Source organism: Poecilia mexicana, unplaced genomic scaffold (assembly GCF_051168715.1).
Source record: "Poecilia mexicana isolate PSO_F unplaced genomic scaffold, ASM5116871v1 scaffold_2, whole genome shotgun sequence".
In the NCBI taxonomy this organism is placed as follows: domain Eukaryota; kingdom Metazoa; phylum Chordata; class Actinopteri; order Cyprinodontiformes; family Poeciliidae; genus Poecilia; species Poecilia mexicana.
The window spans coordinates 17,605,472-17,619,039 of record NW_028263371.1 but is presented as its reverse complement, the minus strand read 5'-3'; the positions used below and the strand labels follow the sequence as shown (position 1 = coordinate 17,619,039).

Below are 13,568 nucleotides of genomic sequence, written 5' to 3'. Positions count from 1 at the left end.
CAATTCTGGTGCAGCGTGTACTTCTACTCTTCAGCAACATAAATGTCACGTTTCAGCTTTTTGTGATTTATAGGAGCTCAGATTCAGGTTGAATATACAACCTCAATCCATTTTTAAAGTAAGAATTCGGCGCACTGTTTTGAATTTACTGTAAGTTATGTCGAGTGAATGTGACCTCAGACACAAACAAACACCACCAAATTATTATTATTATTGATTTCACCACTCCTCACGATAGAACTGTGATGAATTCAGGAAGTCATCACAACATGATGCCTGTAGTAACATCAGAACGCGTGGCTCGCATGATGCAAAAAAAAAAAAAGTGTTCCCATTGCAGTTTTGCTAAATAGATCTATTCTGATACGGCTGAAAAACCACCTCCTTCCAACACAAAACGTTTTTATTGAAAAGCATGGATTTCTTCAAAATTACTGCGTTTTCATCAAGCAAATTTATTTTCATTATCTCTGTTTGCCCAATTTTACGGTAAACCCTCCCACTGTCTTAAGAGACAAGGGTCATTCAGACCCCACAAGCTTTTTTACTCTGCACGCAGTCCAGCGGGGTCGTACTGACCCTGCGTGCGATTTTACAAGGTCCTTTTTGTAAAATCGCAGCCCCGCTGTCAGACTGTGACATTTTCCTAACACCTTCAGAGGGTTAATGGAAACTCAGCTAACGAGAGCCGATTTCCGCACTTCAGATGAAGTATGAGTCCACTGGACCTATGTGAGAGAGAAGCTTTCCAGTTTTTCCAGATGTTTTCATTGATCAAAATTAATATTAACTAAAAGAACAATATACAGAAGCAAGACTTCAAGAACACATCAGCTTTAGGTCTTTCAGTAGAAACTTTTACGGACATGCCACCGTATCGAGAGGTAACAACAGCACACCTCTGATCAGGACTTTATATCCTTTTTTTGGACTCAACTGCTCATTATCCTTCAAAGTGCAATTCTGTTTGCTGAGCATAAACAGGAAGTGAGTGAAGGTGGTTCGTCTGCCATCTGCTCACTTTTACAACACATTTCTTTATTAAAAGCATGAATTAACCTGACGGAACAACTTAAACAGGTCGTCTGCAAAGTGAACGGGTGAACTGAAAGTATTGATCAGCAGGCTTGGCCTATTTTCCTAACGAATGGGATATTGATTGACATAAGTTACACATCTCACTGCAGTTGGTTTCCATGAATCCAACGGTGAACTTTCAGGACGAGGGGTCAAGTTGTAATTTATGACTTTTCCAATAAAACTAATTGTGCGCTGAAGAGATCTCACTCTCGCAGTTAGGCCGACAGGAACAAAGAGGCATGCCGGTTTCTTGGAAAAAGAGTCGGCAGCGAGAAGTAATGGCCTGATGTAAATGGCTCATATCCTCTTACTGCGTCATGCATCATTAAAAAGCTTTACAGGTTTTGGAGATGGAGGATTATTGGCTGACCTCCAACCGGCAGGAGGCAAACACAACCACCAACAACATTCTGCCAGCCGGTTTCATATCAGTCAGGATCTAAAGGTTCATGTTGCTTCCTTTTACTGCTCTCTACACCAACGCTGAAATAAAATTCCTGGAACTATGCAGGCAGAGGAAAGCATAAAAACTAAAGTGGAAACTCAAACTTTTCTAAACTTTCTTAACCCTAACACCTTATTCCACCTTAAATCAGATCATGTTTGTTCATTTCATTTGTTGTTAACCTTTTAAACTGGTCACGTTTTCAGTACAGTTGCATTGACTGTTTTATACTTTTTGACAATACTGCTTTATATTATTGATCATGTTGGAATGTGAATGATTTATTCTGAACTATCTGCAGAAACGCTGAACAGATAGCTGCCTGGATTCTCCCAGCAACAGATCTCTTTTTCTCAGAAAGTCCTAATCCCTCTTGACACCGTCCTGCTGCTGGACTCTGCTCTAATGTCTCCTCCTTGACCTTTTGCTCTTTCTACTGTGGCAATAAATATTCCTTTTAAATCTGAGGAAAGCAACACTGAGCACAACTTCTTACAGAAATGAAAGAGGATTAGATTTTTTCCTGGCATTAACTAACCAGCAAAGAGGATAAAAAACATAACATTAGTATTCCTGTTATTGGCCTTAATATGACATACTGGCATAGATTAACTAATCATCATTTAGCTTTAGCATTACTCAACACACACAGTTTGCTTGGAAGAAAACTCAGTAACGTCTTGTGACGTTTGGCTCTGGCTAATTGCTGAATTTGACACAGACCTGCAGCCGGGCTCAGCAGCTGCTCTCCCCTCTGAGATCAGACCCACGGCTGGAAAAGTTTATCGATACGCTCATGGTGTGTTTAATGACGGCCTGGAAAATCACGTTACCACATCTTCACTGGAACATTGACCAATATATTTGATGTGTAATTGATCATTTTGATGATGACACTCGACAAAATGCAACGTCTGTTTCTGTACTGGTGACTGTATGATGTTTTTATGACTTTATATTTTTGTGTTTTAATCGTGTAAAAGGCTTTAAACTGCCGTGTTGCTGAAAGTGACCAATCGAACGAAATCTGTAGGAGATAAATAACATGAGCGAGTTGTTCATTTAATTTGTTATTGACCTATTTTATTTTATTTTTTTTTGAGTTGATTCTCACCTAAAATGAAAAGGATCTCCACCAGGATGTCGCTGACACTGGGTGGACTTCTCGAGGTGCCGCCTTCGTCCCGCCCTCCACTGAAGCAGACGTTGTAGGGAACGGTGACGGCCACGTAGAAGGTCGCCAGCAGAATCAGCCAGTCCCAGCCGGCCTTGAAGGTGCCATAGTGGAGCAGGATGAAGCGGGACTTCTGGATGGCTGCTACTTTGTACTCTGGGATCGGAGGTTTCTGCCCAAACATGTTCTGTATCGGATCAAAGGAACACGGTTTTTAACGGCAACATCACGTCGGGGCCTCGACTCACCTCTTTTACTTCCTGCTCACAAGTTTTCTTTCCAAAAGTTGATCAACAATGGAACGTGATCTTATTTCTGTTATACGGCTGCCAAAAACACACCCAGTCATTTCTGCTGAATTTAATCATGAGTTTGTGTAAAGCACAGAACAAATTAGGTCAAATACTTTGGGAAAAGGCCTCTGCTGGTGTCTTCAAATAACTTCCAACTTTCAGCATTTCCATACAAATAGAAACTAAAACCCCATCTGATTTTCACAAGTTCTGAAAAAACCCCAAGCCAAACAAAAACAGGATAAAAATAGTATGCAGCTCTCTTCTATTTACAAAAAAAAGTTTGTAAAAATCTAAACACACCTCAAAAACTCTAGAATTGTGGAAATTATACAAAACACAATCTTTTATTATTATTATTATTAAGACTGCATGCTTATGATTTGTCCTGATTTAATTTAAAGATCAAGAGTTACCCTAATATTAAGGTTTTAGAATGAGACTTTCTAAAACATTTCAGATCTGGGCCGCATGTTATTGTTATCCTATATTTTTGTGACTTTGAAACTACATTTGCAGATTATAACAGTTTGAATTACACCGACTGAGAGGCTGCAGAAGATACCGGGATCAAAGTATACCCAGGGTTTAAAAAGTCTGAAGATGCTAAATGTTCTGTCTTGCTGTTCTTGTGGTTTAAACTCCTTTAAGTGAAGGCAGAGAGTCTTGATGGAGTGCTGCCTCACCTTCATCTGTTGATTTTGGTGATGAGGAAACACTTTGTAAAAAAAAGGTTAGCTTAGCCTTGGATGTTGTCTACGAAGGTCGTCAGAAGACAGGGAGTCTTCTGCTGCTGTTTTCTGTTAAACTGCGTTCATTATTTCTTTCATTTTATCTGCATTTGTAACTTATAGAAGGAAGCTTGTGATTATGATCGATGTATCAATATATACATTGTTTTTGCATCAGATATAAGCAATTAAACAAATTTTCTTTCAGCAAATCACAGATTTACTTACATTAACAACAGTTACATTTCCATTGTAATTTGACATTTGGTAAAAAAAAAAAAAAAACGTTTAATGGATGCCAATTTCAGAAAAAAAGTTGTTTTTTGATAAAAAAAAGTTTTGGTGCTTTTTAAAAAGCCATATGAAAATGCCTTTACTTCGCAAAACTGCAATCGAAGCACTACTTTTGATCAACAACCAGATGTTGCTACTGAAGCAAACCACGAAGAAGGCAACAGGAAGTGGTCGGAGGCAAGGCCGTAAATCCCATCTCATTATCGGGGGCGACCATAAACAGGGAAATATTTTGAGAGCAATTTTAGGGGGATCGGCAAAGTTATAGTAAAATGTGGTTAATTTTTTTTGTGTGTGTGTTTAAGTTGCACCATCAAAAATGACTAGTAAGTAACAATGAATAACAAAAGTGTTTTTCTCAGTAAACAACCTGCTGAGACCCACAGAAGTCAAACTAAGATTCAAATGTTGTTTAGATATGAGTTTGGTTCAGTGTCACATATCTAATCTCTGCTACACCTTTACAAAAACTTAAGGCCCTAAATAAAAACAAATAAAAAGTAACTCCACTTAATAAAACTCCTCATAAATATTGATTTATTACAGTGGTTCTCAATATAAGTCATGTGTTATTTAAATTATAACTTAAATTGCTTTAAACTTTTCTCTTTTTTCATGTTAAATATGTAGCAATTGAATATTTGAAAAGTATCATAACTTAAACTTAAGGCTCAGCACCAGAGTTTTCTAGAAAAATATTCAGATATTATTTTGTGGTTTTAAAGGCTCTACGTTGAAGATGGTAAGAAATAAAGGCATACATACTTTATTTTTGTTTTTACTGTCGACTGCAGTAGCCCCTCGGCTCTCATACAGAGCTGTCGGCCAGTGCTTAACGCTCAGCCTGCCTCCCGTTTCAAACTCTTCTTATTAAAATAAGTATAATTTAATCTAAATATAATTTAAATATTGGCTACCTTCCACAGAAAAAGGAGCTAAGTCTATGAAAGCAATGTAGCAGTTTAGCTAGTTTTGATTTCCGAGGCATAACAAGGCAGTTTATCATGATTCAACCTTAGTAATGAAATAACGAACTGTTTATTGTGAATGTGTTTCTTCCTATTGAGCAGTGAAAGTAAATAAAACGTGTTACATGTCATTTGCTTTAAGTATTTACTTACTGCAGGGTTTTTTGTTAGTGCTGCAGAGCCACAGCTAACTGTTAGCCCCTCTCTTCAGCGGCTCTAACGGAGCCCGAGCCATTCAGCAGCGCAGCTGTTGCTCCCATAGACATAATATAAGCATAGACGCCTCATGGACCGCTCCGGCGCAGGAAATACGGCGGCCATCTTGGAGCGGTATACCCTCCTACTTTGCTCAATCAAAACAGCAGAAGATGCCTCAGCACTGAGGGATATTGTTGTTCTGGTCGATGGATTATTGATGTGAGGGCTTGACAGACAACATTTCACAAGTAAGATGGACATATTATTGTGTATATATTGTGATTAGAATATTACTTTACTGTATTTATGTCCACCGGCGAGATACCAGCTAATATTAGCTACAGTGCTTGGTGTAATACGGGTTCAGCCCCGCTATGAAGGCTAACTGAGATTCCGTAAATCTAAAAAAAAAATAATTATTCTCTAACATTGGCTTAGATTATCTGACACAAGGGCCTATATTAGAAATGAAACAATATAACACATATTATAAAACTTATATTATGTGTTATAACATTCACCGGCAAAGTTTACACAGGTGGTAAAGACTATTATTTATATTCTTTCACTCTGTCAAAAGTAAGATACATCCTAAATCTTCCGTTTTTGTTTTGAAAGTTTCCTAAAGACACGGTGTGAGGAAGAAGAGGGAGAAATCTATAAAGAGAGACGGATTCACTGCAGCACGGATGAATCTCACATCGGATTTTGGACTCGTCGGCTGAAAAACATATTATATACATATATATATATATATATATATATATATATATATATATATATATATATATATATATATATATGTGTATATATATATATATTATATAATATATATATAATTTTTTTATTTTAAATTTTTATTTTTTTATATATATATATATATAATTCAGTATTAATCATTATTTATTTGTGCCATTATTAATCTTTATTTATTAGTGTTTGTATAGTTATATAAATATGTATTGATATTACTAAATGTATTAAATAAATTATGAACGGGTGTGTGCTTTGTAATATGCTCTTCATACATCGATATCAGAATATTCCATTCCTATTCTATTGTTATAGCCACTAAGCATATTTAAATATAATGAACTATGTATTAAAAACATACTTAAAAATACAATTGTTTATAAATGTTGCTTTGATAGATGTTTGAATATGGTTTACAGAAACAAAAAAGTGTGTTATGATCGATTAAATGCGCTGATACGTCATTGTGCCTGCTAAACACATAAGGCTGAGTGGAGCGGAGTACCGCTCCAAGATGGCCGCCCTAAATCTCGTCAGCGACAATAGGCGAGAGCGGTCCATGAGGCGTCTATCCTTATATTATGTCTATGGTTGCTCCGCCTACACTTTGGACTGAACCATTGTTCTAATAATGGTGGGGGGGGGGACCTAAAAATTAATTCTTTTTTTTTCTTAGATGAATGGCAGATTTACTTCTTTCTTTGTCTCTATTAGGGCTGAAACGATTCCTCGAATGATTCGAGTACCTCGATTACTAAAATTCCTCGAGGAAAATTTACCTGCCTCGAAGCTTCGTTAATTTATGTTTTATTAGTTAGCGCATCGTGTTCCGGCCGGGACTTCATTTGCGTTGCGCGGAGCTCTCACTTCCGCCTCTGAGTTGTTGACAAAAGCTAAGTCTCAGCGGCATAAAGTCCAATCTTCAAGATTGGCCCGTGGGGATTTTATTGATTGATGATAATGCCCGACTTTTTATCGTGTTTGGGGAACCAATAAGCATCCTTAAAATGACTGGGGGAATGCCTGGAGTACGGCAGCATTTCTCCTCCGGGGCTGCTGGTTGAAAGCGAACGGCGGGAAGAGCGCTGAGGTGAGCGGATAGACTGAACAGGGCGGGCGGCTGAGTAGCTGATGCTTACCGTGTAAATGTAGCTTTACCGACGAACCGCACAATAAATTTCATATCCCGGTCTGAAGAAACGGGTGGCGGAGCGCTTCGTACATGGCTGGTAGATGAGTTTCTGAGTGTGACCAGTGAAGGTGTCGTAAATATCCCGTATTGCTTCCCCCCGTGTTCGTCCCCCGGTCTAACGGTTCGTCAGTCCGCTGGTCTATTTCCTCCCCTCCACCCATCTTACGTTCGTTCATTCGCCCTCTCCTCCCACTCCAGGCGGCATTTCCCGTATTTTCAAACCCAAAGCGTGACAGGTTAGGTGGCAAGGTGAGTTTAATTAATCTATTAAACTCACTGAAGATGAATACATAAACTAAAAGCTGGATTGTAGACATTTTTTATAAGCATATTTGTGAGCCTGCCTCTTTGTTATTACATTCAATATAATTTCAGATTTTTCTATAACTTTTCTTCTGGTTAACTTAGAAAGTGAGCTATTATTGTTACAGGTTACTTTTCTAAACTACAAAAAAGCAACTGTTAGGGATGCTCAAATATGAAAAATTGGACTGATTGATATCTGATAGTAACATTGGTATTATGCCAGATTTACCAATATTTCATTTTATAATTTTTTTTTATCCGATTACTCGATTAATCGTAAGAATAATCGATAGATTACTCGATTACTAAAATATTCGTTTACAACAGCCCTAGTCTCTATTGCCTTTTTTATATTGATATTGTTTAAATACAAGGGTTTCTTTCATGATTTCTTTGGGGCAGACAATTTTGGACTTTTCCAAGATTGGGGGGGGGGGTCCGGACTCCCACCCGACCCCCCCGGGATTTTCACCTATGGTTGGAGGATGATAGCATCTCATCAGTGCGCATGGCTATATCATAAATATGCTGCATCACTGCCACCATGCTTCTCTCTCATCTATATAGGAGTTCAGATCCACTGCCACCAACCAATAAAAACTCATTTGAGAAGTTTTGTATTTTTATTGCTCCCTCAAATCCCTCCATGAGCCTCTATCAGACAGTGTGGGGGTTCCACACGCTGTAAAAATAATTCACATTCTGATTTTTAATATTACAAAGAGAACTTTAATACAAAGCACTTTTCAAGTTTTCCCATTATATTTTAAAGAAAAATTAATTCTAAAGAGATAAATATTTATAATAAACAGCTAAACTTTCCAGACAGGTCCAATGTTCCCAAATGTAAATGTCCCAGCAGATTCACTGCATGGTCTGACTGTCCAACGCTCCAGATAAACTGCAAAAAGCTGCTAGAGCTCGATCTAAGACTCCACAGTTATTGATAGGACAATTACACAGAGCATCGCCAAATATGGTTGTGGCGCTGTTTTGCTAAAAGAAAGCATTTTCTCTCCAAAACAAAGAAAAACATAACAGCACCAGATTTTGCTTTGAAAAATTGCATCAGACCAAATCACAGAACAGAACCCCTTCTGTGTTTCGTTCAGAACAAAGTGGAGATTTCCGGCCAAGTTTTTTTTTTTTTTTTTTTTTATCGAAACACCTCAGGATGAATGACTTGCAGTCATAGTTAACCACAAACTCCACTGGATACCAAGGAAGATGAGAACCAGGGTGATAGTTGTAGTTGGACATTTCAGCAGCAGCAAGCTGCACAAAGTTCTGCCAGTTTCTTTATCACCCGAGTCAGCAAAATGTGAAGTTCTTTCCACCTGGAGTCAGCCAGATGTGAAAAAACTTCAGACCATATGTTGGGGTCAGAGCTGCTGGCTGCACTGGAGCACACCAACAACTCATGCAAGAAAAAAAAAAAAAAAAAACGAGTTTCTGCTCTGAAACTAGAGCTAATCTCACCTTCTTGTGTTTGGATATTTTATCATCTACTGCCTCTCAGTCTGACTGAAGAGTTGTTGAAGGTTTAAGAGATTTTAATTAGGCTGAGAGACGAATGAATCCTGAAGAAAAGCATTTTAATATCTCTGAATAAATGATGTCCTCTAGCGTCTAATACCACGCGTAAAGCAACGAGAACATAATCTAATTACTGGACGTCTTCAGCTCTTCAGGCGTCAAAGTGTTTATTTGATTCTTATTGTTTAATTAGGAAATATTTATTCCCTTAAACCTGTCAGCGATTAGAGAGGTGAAGTGGACTGGGCAAAGCCTTTGCTATGAAAGAAGCTCTTATTTCCCAGAGAGCATTGTTGAATTTAAGGGTAAAAAGAGCTTTATATTAAGGAGGAAAAACTCAAGACATTTTCTTCATCCTCAGTGAAGAATATAAGTGCAAATGAAAACTGAGTGAAAAAGCTTTTATTTTGCCTGTTTGATGAGTACAGAGCCAGATTTAGAATTTGGCAGAAAGCAACCGAGTGCATGAGAAGGACATTTCAGATCTGGGACAATGCAAACTTTTACACAGGACTCGCTAATAACGATGTGTTTCTTCCTCTATGTTTTCCTCCAAATAAAAAAAAATCTATTTCTAGATCCTGACTCCCTTCCTTCTCTACGACAGAGAACCTTACCTAATGAGATGAACATAATGGAAAAACAATCTTCTCGTTGTATTTAGGCAAACAAGATCACAGATTACTGGTCGAGTTAGACATTATTTATTAGCAAACATTAGTTCTAGATTTTGAAAGATAAAATTGATCAACTCTGAAGGATAGTAGACATGTATTAGCAAGATAAATGCAGATTGTCCTTGAATTTCTTAATGCTCAAGGTCTCCCAGTGTTTAAAGAGAATCTTGCTTTAAGGATGGATAACGGATAAGATGAGTTGAATTCTGCGTGATTGGAAACCGTTTGTATTTGGTAACTTCCTAACTTTGTCTTGGTTCTGGTCGCGTACCTGACCTGTTTTCTGTTCTGTCAGGTTCCAAATTCAATAAAAACATATTTAGAGACTGATTTTTTAATGTGCTCTCTAGATCAGGAATGTGAAGCTCAAGGCTGCTAGCCACATGCAGCTCGAAACAATACTGCCAGGCCGTAGTTCTAGTATTGATGATGGCCCACCAGTAGGTTATATAGTAATCACACCAACTGCACTACACAATCCATAATGCAACAGCGACTCGTGCTGAAGACAAGGCCGCAGACGTCAGCTGGAACCAGGAAGCCCATGGCACTTTCCACCTTACCAAGTAATTATTAATATTTATGCAAGTCTGAACAATGGAGCAATTGGAGCTGCTCTCTTTCTGTCCATCTCCATAACAACCATTAGATGGAAACAATTTAGGCTATTTGGTAACAAGCATTTCTACTGGGTGTCACACAAGCCAAAGGATGAGAATGTAGACTGGCACATCATGCTACGGATGTTTTCTCTCACATGGATGTTCAAGAAGTCTCCCCAACTTCTAGAAAATATTTTGGATTGTGGTCAAAAAGTTTTCTAACTGCAGGAGGGTACGTTTGTCTTTTTGACTGCTTTCCACCCAGCCTTAGATTCTTTTCCTCACAACAAAGCAGCAGAGATTCATCCACGCCGACGCCGGGAAACTCACATTGTTGATCTTGAGCTTGCTCTTGTCTTGTTTCTGCAGGTGTCCCGACAGCTGGTAGAGCACGGCTCGGCTGCGGCGACGGTTGGCGTTGAAGCCTGGAGGGCGAGTTACCTGATGCACCTGCAGACCCGTCTCCTCATCTGGGGATGAGACGGAGACATGCTGTTTTTCAATCCAAAGGGAGAATTTCAATCAGTATCTGTCTGATCCTGTGCATGTCGATTTTTTTTTAACAGACTGTTTCTGACCTGGAATCGACGCATTGACAGCGATATTTTAGTGACTGACAGATAATGCGGCTCGACTCAATGACTGTCAACCGTAACAATGATGCAGTGTCGGTGAAACCACCTGTTCTGTTGTTCGCGTACTTCTTTTGTGGTAATAGCTTACCTGATATTGACCTGTGTTGTGCCTCTTTATTGACTGGAGCTGTTGTCAGTGTGCAATTCAAACAGGCTCCATATCTGTGTCCACAGAATGGAATCAATACTAATGACAAACAGCCCACAAAACCTCATTCATGTCATCTTTTCTTTCACGTGAACAAAGGTCTCCATGCAGGAAAAAGAAACAAAAGCACACAAATGGATTAAACCAGGGGGGCTTAGTTTCATAATGGGTAGATTAAGTCATCACCCGGGCAGAAGATGTCTTCTTGTTTATTTCATTTCCTATTTGAGATGTTCCCCTGCCCATAATATGTTGTCTTTCTTGGAAAGTACCCACCCATGTAACCAAATCAATTCATTCTCTACAAGTAAATGAAATTTGTTCACGACGTCCAGGAGAGATCGTAAGCATTTTAGACGGTGCAGAAAGACAGCATGGGTGGCTGAAGCTGTATGGTAGAGTGGACGGTATTTTTACAGACAGTCCTATTTACATACAGACTCTTTAAATCAAGGCCTGTCACAATTTTTTTTTTAAATAAGATATAAAATCAACTTCAAATGATACCATAACGTATACATTTTGTATTCACAACACATACATAAAAACCAACTAAATAAAATTGTGAAAAACCTCAACACAAACAAACAACCTAAAATGTATAGGAATTTTAGCAACTTGACTATATAACATAACAAAATTAGTACAAATAGTTCAGGGCAATACAATAAAGTGTAAATGTTTTCAAAAAAGAAGTCAGCTTTAAGGCATTAGTTTTTATTTGACCTAATATAGGGATTTATAAAACAATAATAAAAAAAAGACCCTGAATAAAATTATGAATTATTTTAAAGTTTAAAGGAGCAACATTTGTCTATATGATGTCTGGCTAATAAGAAATTACTTACAATAGTCAATGTTATGGTCAGTGATGAAAAGACCTAATTTAACCTCTTAATGTTACATCTTTTAATTCTATTCCATTACTGCAAATAAACTGCTTTACATGCAGCATTTGAATGCAGGCTCTTTTATGTTCTCATCTTGTTGTGTAATGCTTGTCAAAGTGAAACATCTCCAGTAAAATAAGCTGAACTCGCTCCCTTACAGAGAGAGAACGTTTATATTTGATGAGTTCTCATTTTTACATAAACTGACACGAAGAAGACCAAATTATCGCAGAGGACCAACATTCACAGACTGTCTAAAAATACTGTGATGTAGATTTGAATATCTGTTTCTGCATATCTAAATCATATATCTGGTGATGTCATTATTGTTGCACTTAATGTTGATATGTGTGTGACAGGCGTGTCTATCGGAGATTTATAGAAATACGGAACAAATCGCGTCCCGTATCGGTTCAATACGGGACACAGCAATTAACAGCCAAATACAAAAACAAACAAACAAACAAACAAACAAAGAAACAGAGCAATATTTTATCATTTGATATATTAAGTGACCCAAAGAGCCAGTTGTGTCTCCAAAGATTCATTGTTAAGGTAAAACACGATTCCGTATGGCAACCCTACTAAGGAGATGAATTTTAGACACATATTTTGAGTGGAAGGTCCAGAGCAAAGGCAAACAGAAGCATCTGACAAGCACTGTAAAAAAAAATCTTTGTTTTGGTAAATGAATTGGAATTTTCTCGAAGTAAGTAATTAAAGGGGGAAACAGTTTCAGTTATGATGACAAAAGCAATGTTACAATAGATTTCCCACTTGTTCCCTTTTCATTATTTTTTTTAATTAACAATCCAATATTGTTTTTTTTTTTGCCAGCTTCCATTAACAAACCCTGTCAAATTCCAAACAGAGGAATATTTCATGTTCCTTTTGTTGTTCTCCTTTGGGTTTTGTCCTGGGAGCAGCTGTAATTTTATACATGCAGCTTGCAGTGTGGTTGTTTTTCACAGTGTGGGTCCTGAGAAATGTTCCTTCCTATCTGTCCTTAGCTTCAAATTGTTTTCTTTTCCATGAGGGTCAAGAAAGCATCTTCATATGACATTCGAACGTTGTTAAAAAATCACACATTTTATCTTCATTTATTTCAGAAAGGGAAACTCAAATAGATTCATCACAGATAGATGGAAATATTTCAAGCTTTTGTTTCTTGTAATTTTGCTGATTAAGGCATGAAAATAATAAAAGTGTTAGAAAATTAGAACAATAAATAAGATAAATAAAAAAGCATTACATAAAACATAAATGTCAGGCTTCTGAAAATTGTGGTAATTTCTGTATACTCTGTACTCGGTTGTGGCTCCTTTTGCATAAATGAATAAATTGGTGCAGGTGTTGTGAGGTCAGGGTTACAGTAGTTTTGTGTTTTTCATAATAGTTTGGTTTTATCTTCTTTAACTTTTAGTTAGTCTAATTAAGTTAGTTTTAATTAGTTTTTAGAGTGTGTTCGCTAGCTTTAGCTACCATAGTTATTATTAATTAAATATTGCTTAGTTTTAGTTGAGTTTCTATTAGTTCTGTTAGTATAGAGGTAGTAGCAGAATGCATAAAGGTCAGAGAATTATTGTGATTACATATACATCGACTGGATAATTAATACTTAACAGAAGACAAGACTTTCTGTTCTT

At 37.5% G+C, this 13,568-nt stretch overlaps 1 protein-coding gene across 1 annotated transcript in view; it reads right to left on the bottom strand.

The window, feature by feature from the left end:
* The window catches only part of kcnh3 (potassium voltage-gated channel, subfamily H (eag-related), member 3), a 65,153-nt gene that overhangs the window by 36,841 nt on the left and 14,744 nt on the right, over positions 1-13,568 (bottom strand). The window contains exons 3-4 of the mRNA XM_088012187.1: positions 10,580-10,719; positions 2,640-2,886 (exon numbers count right to left, since the gene is read on the bottom strand). Coding sequence (XP_087868313.1) covers positions 2,640-2,886; positions 10,580-10,719 — 387 coding nt within the window. The remainder of the gene's footprint in view (positions 1-2,639; positions 2,887-10,579; positions 10,720-13,568) is intronic.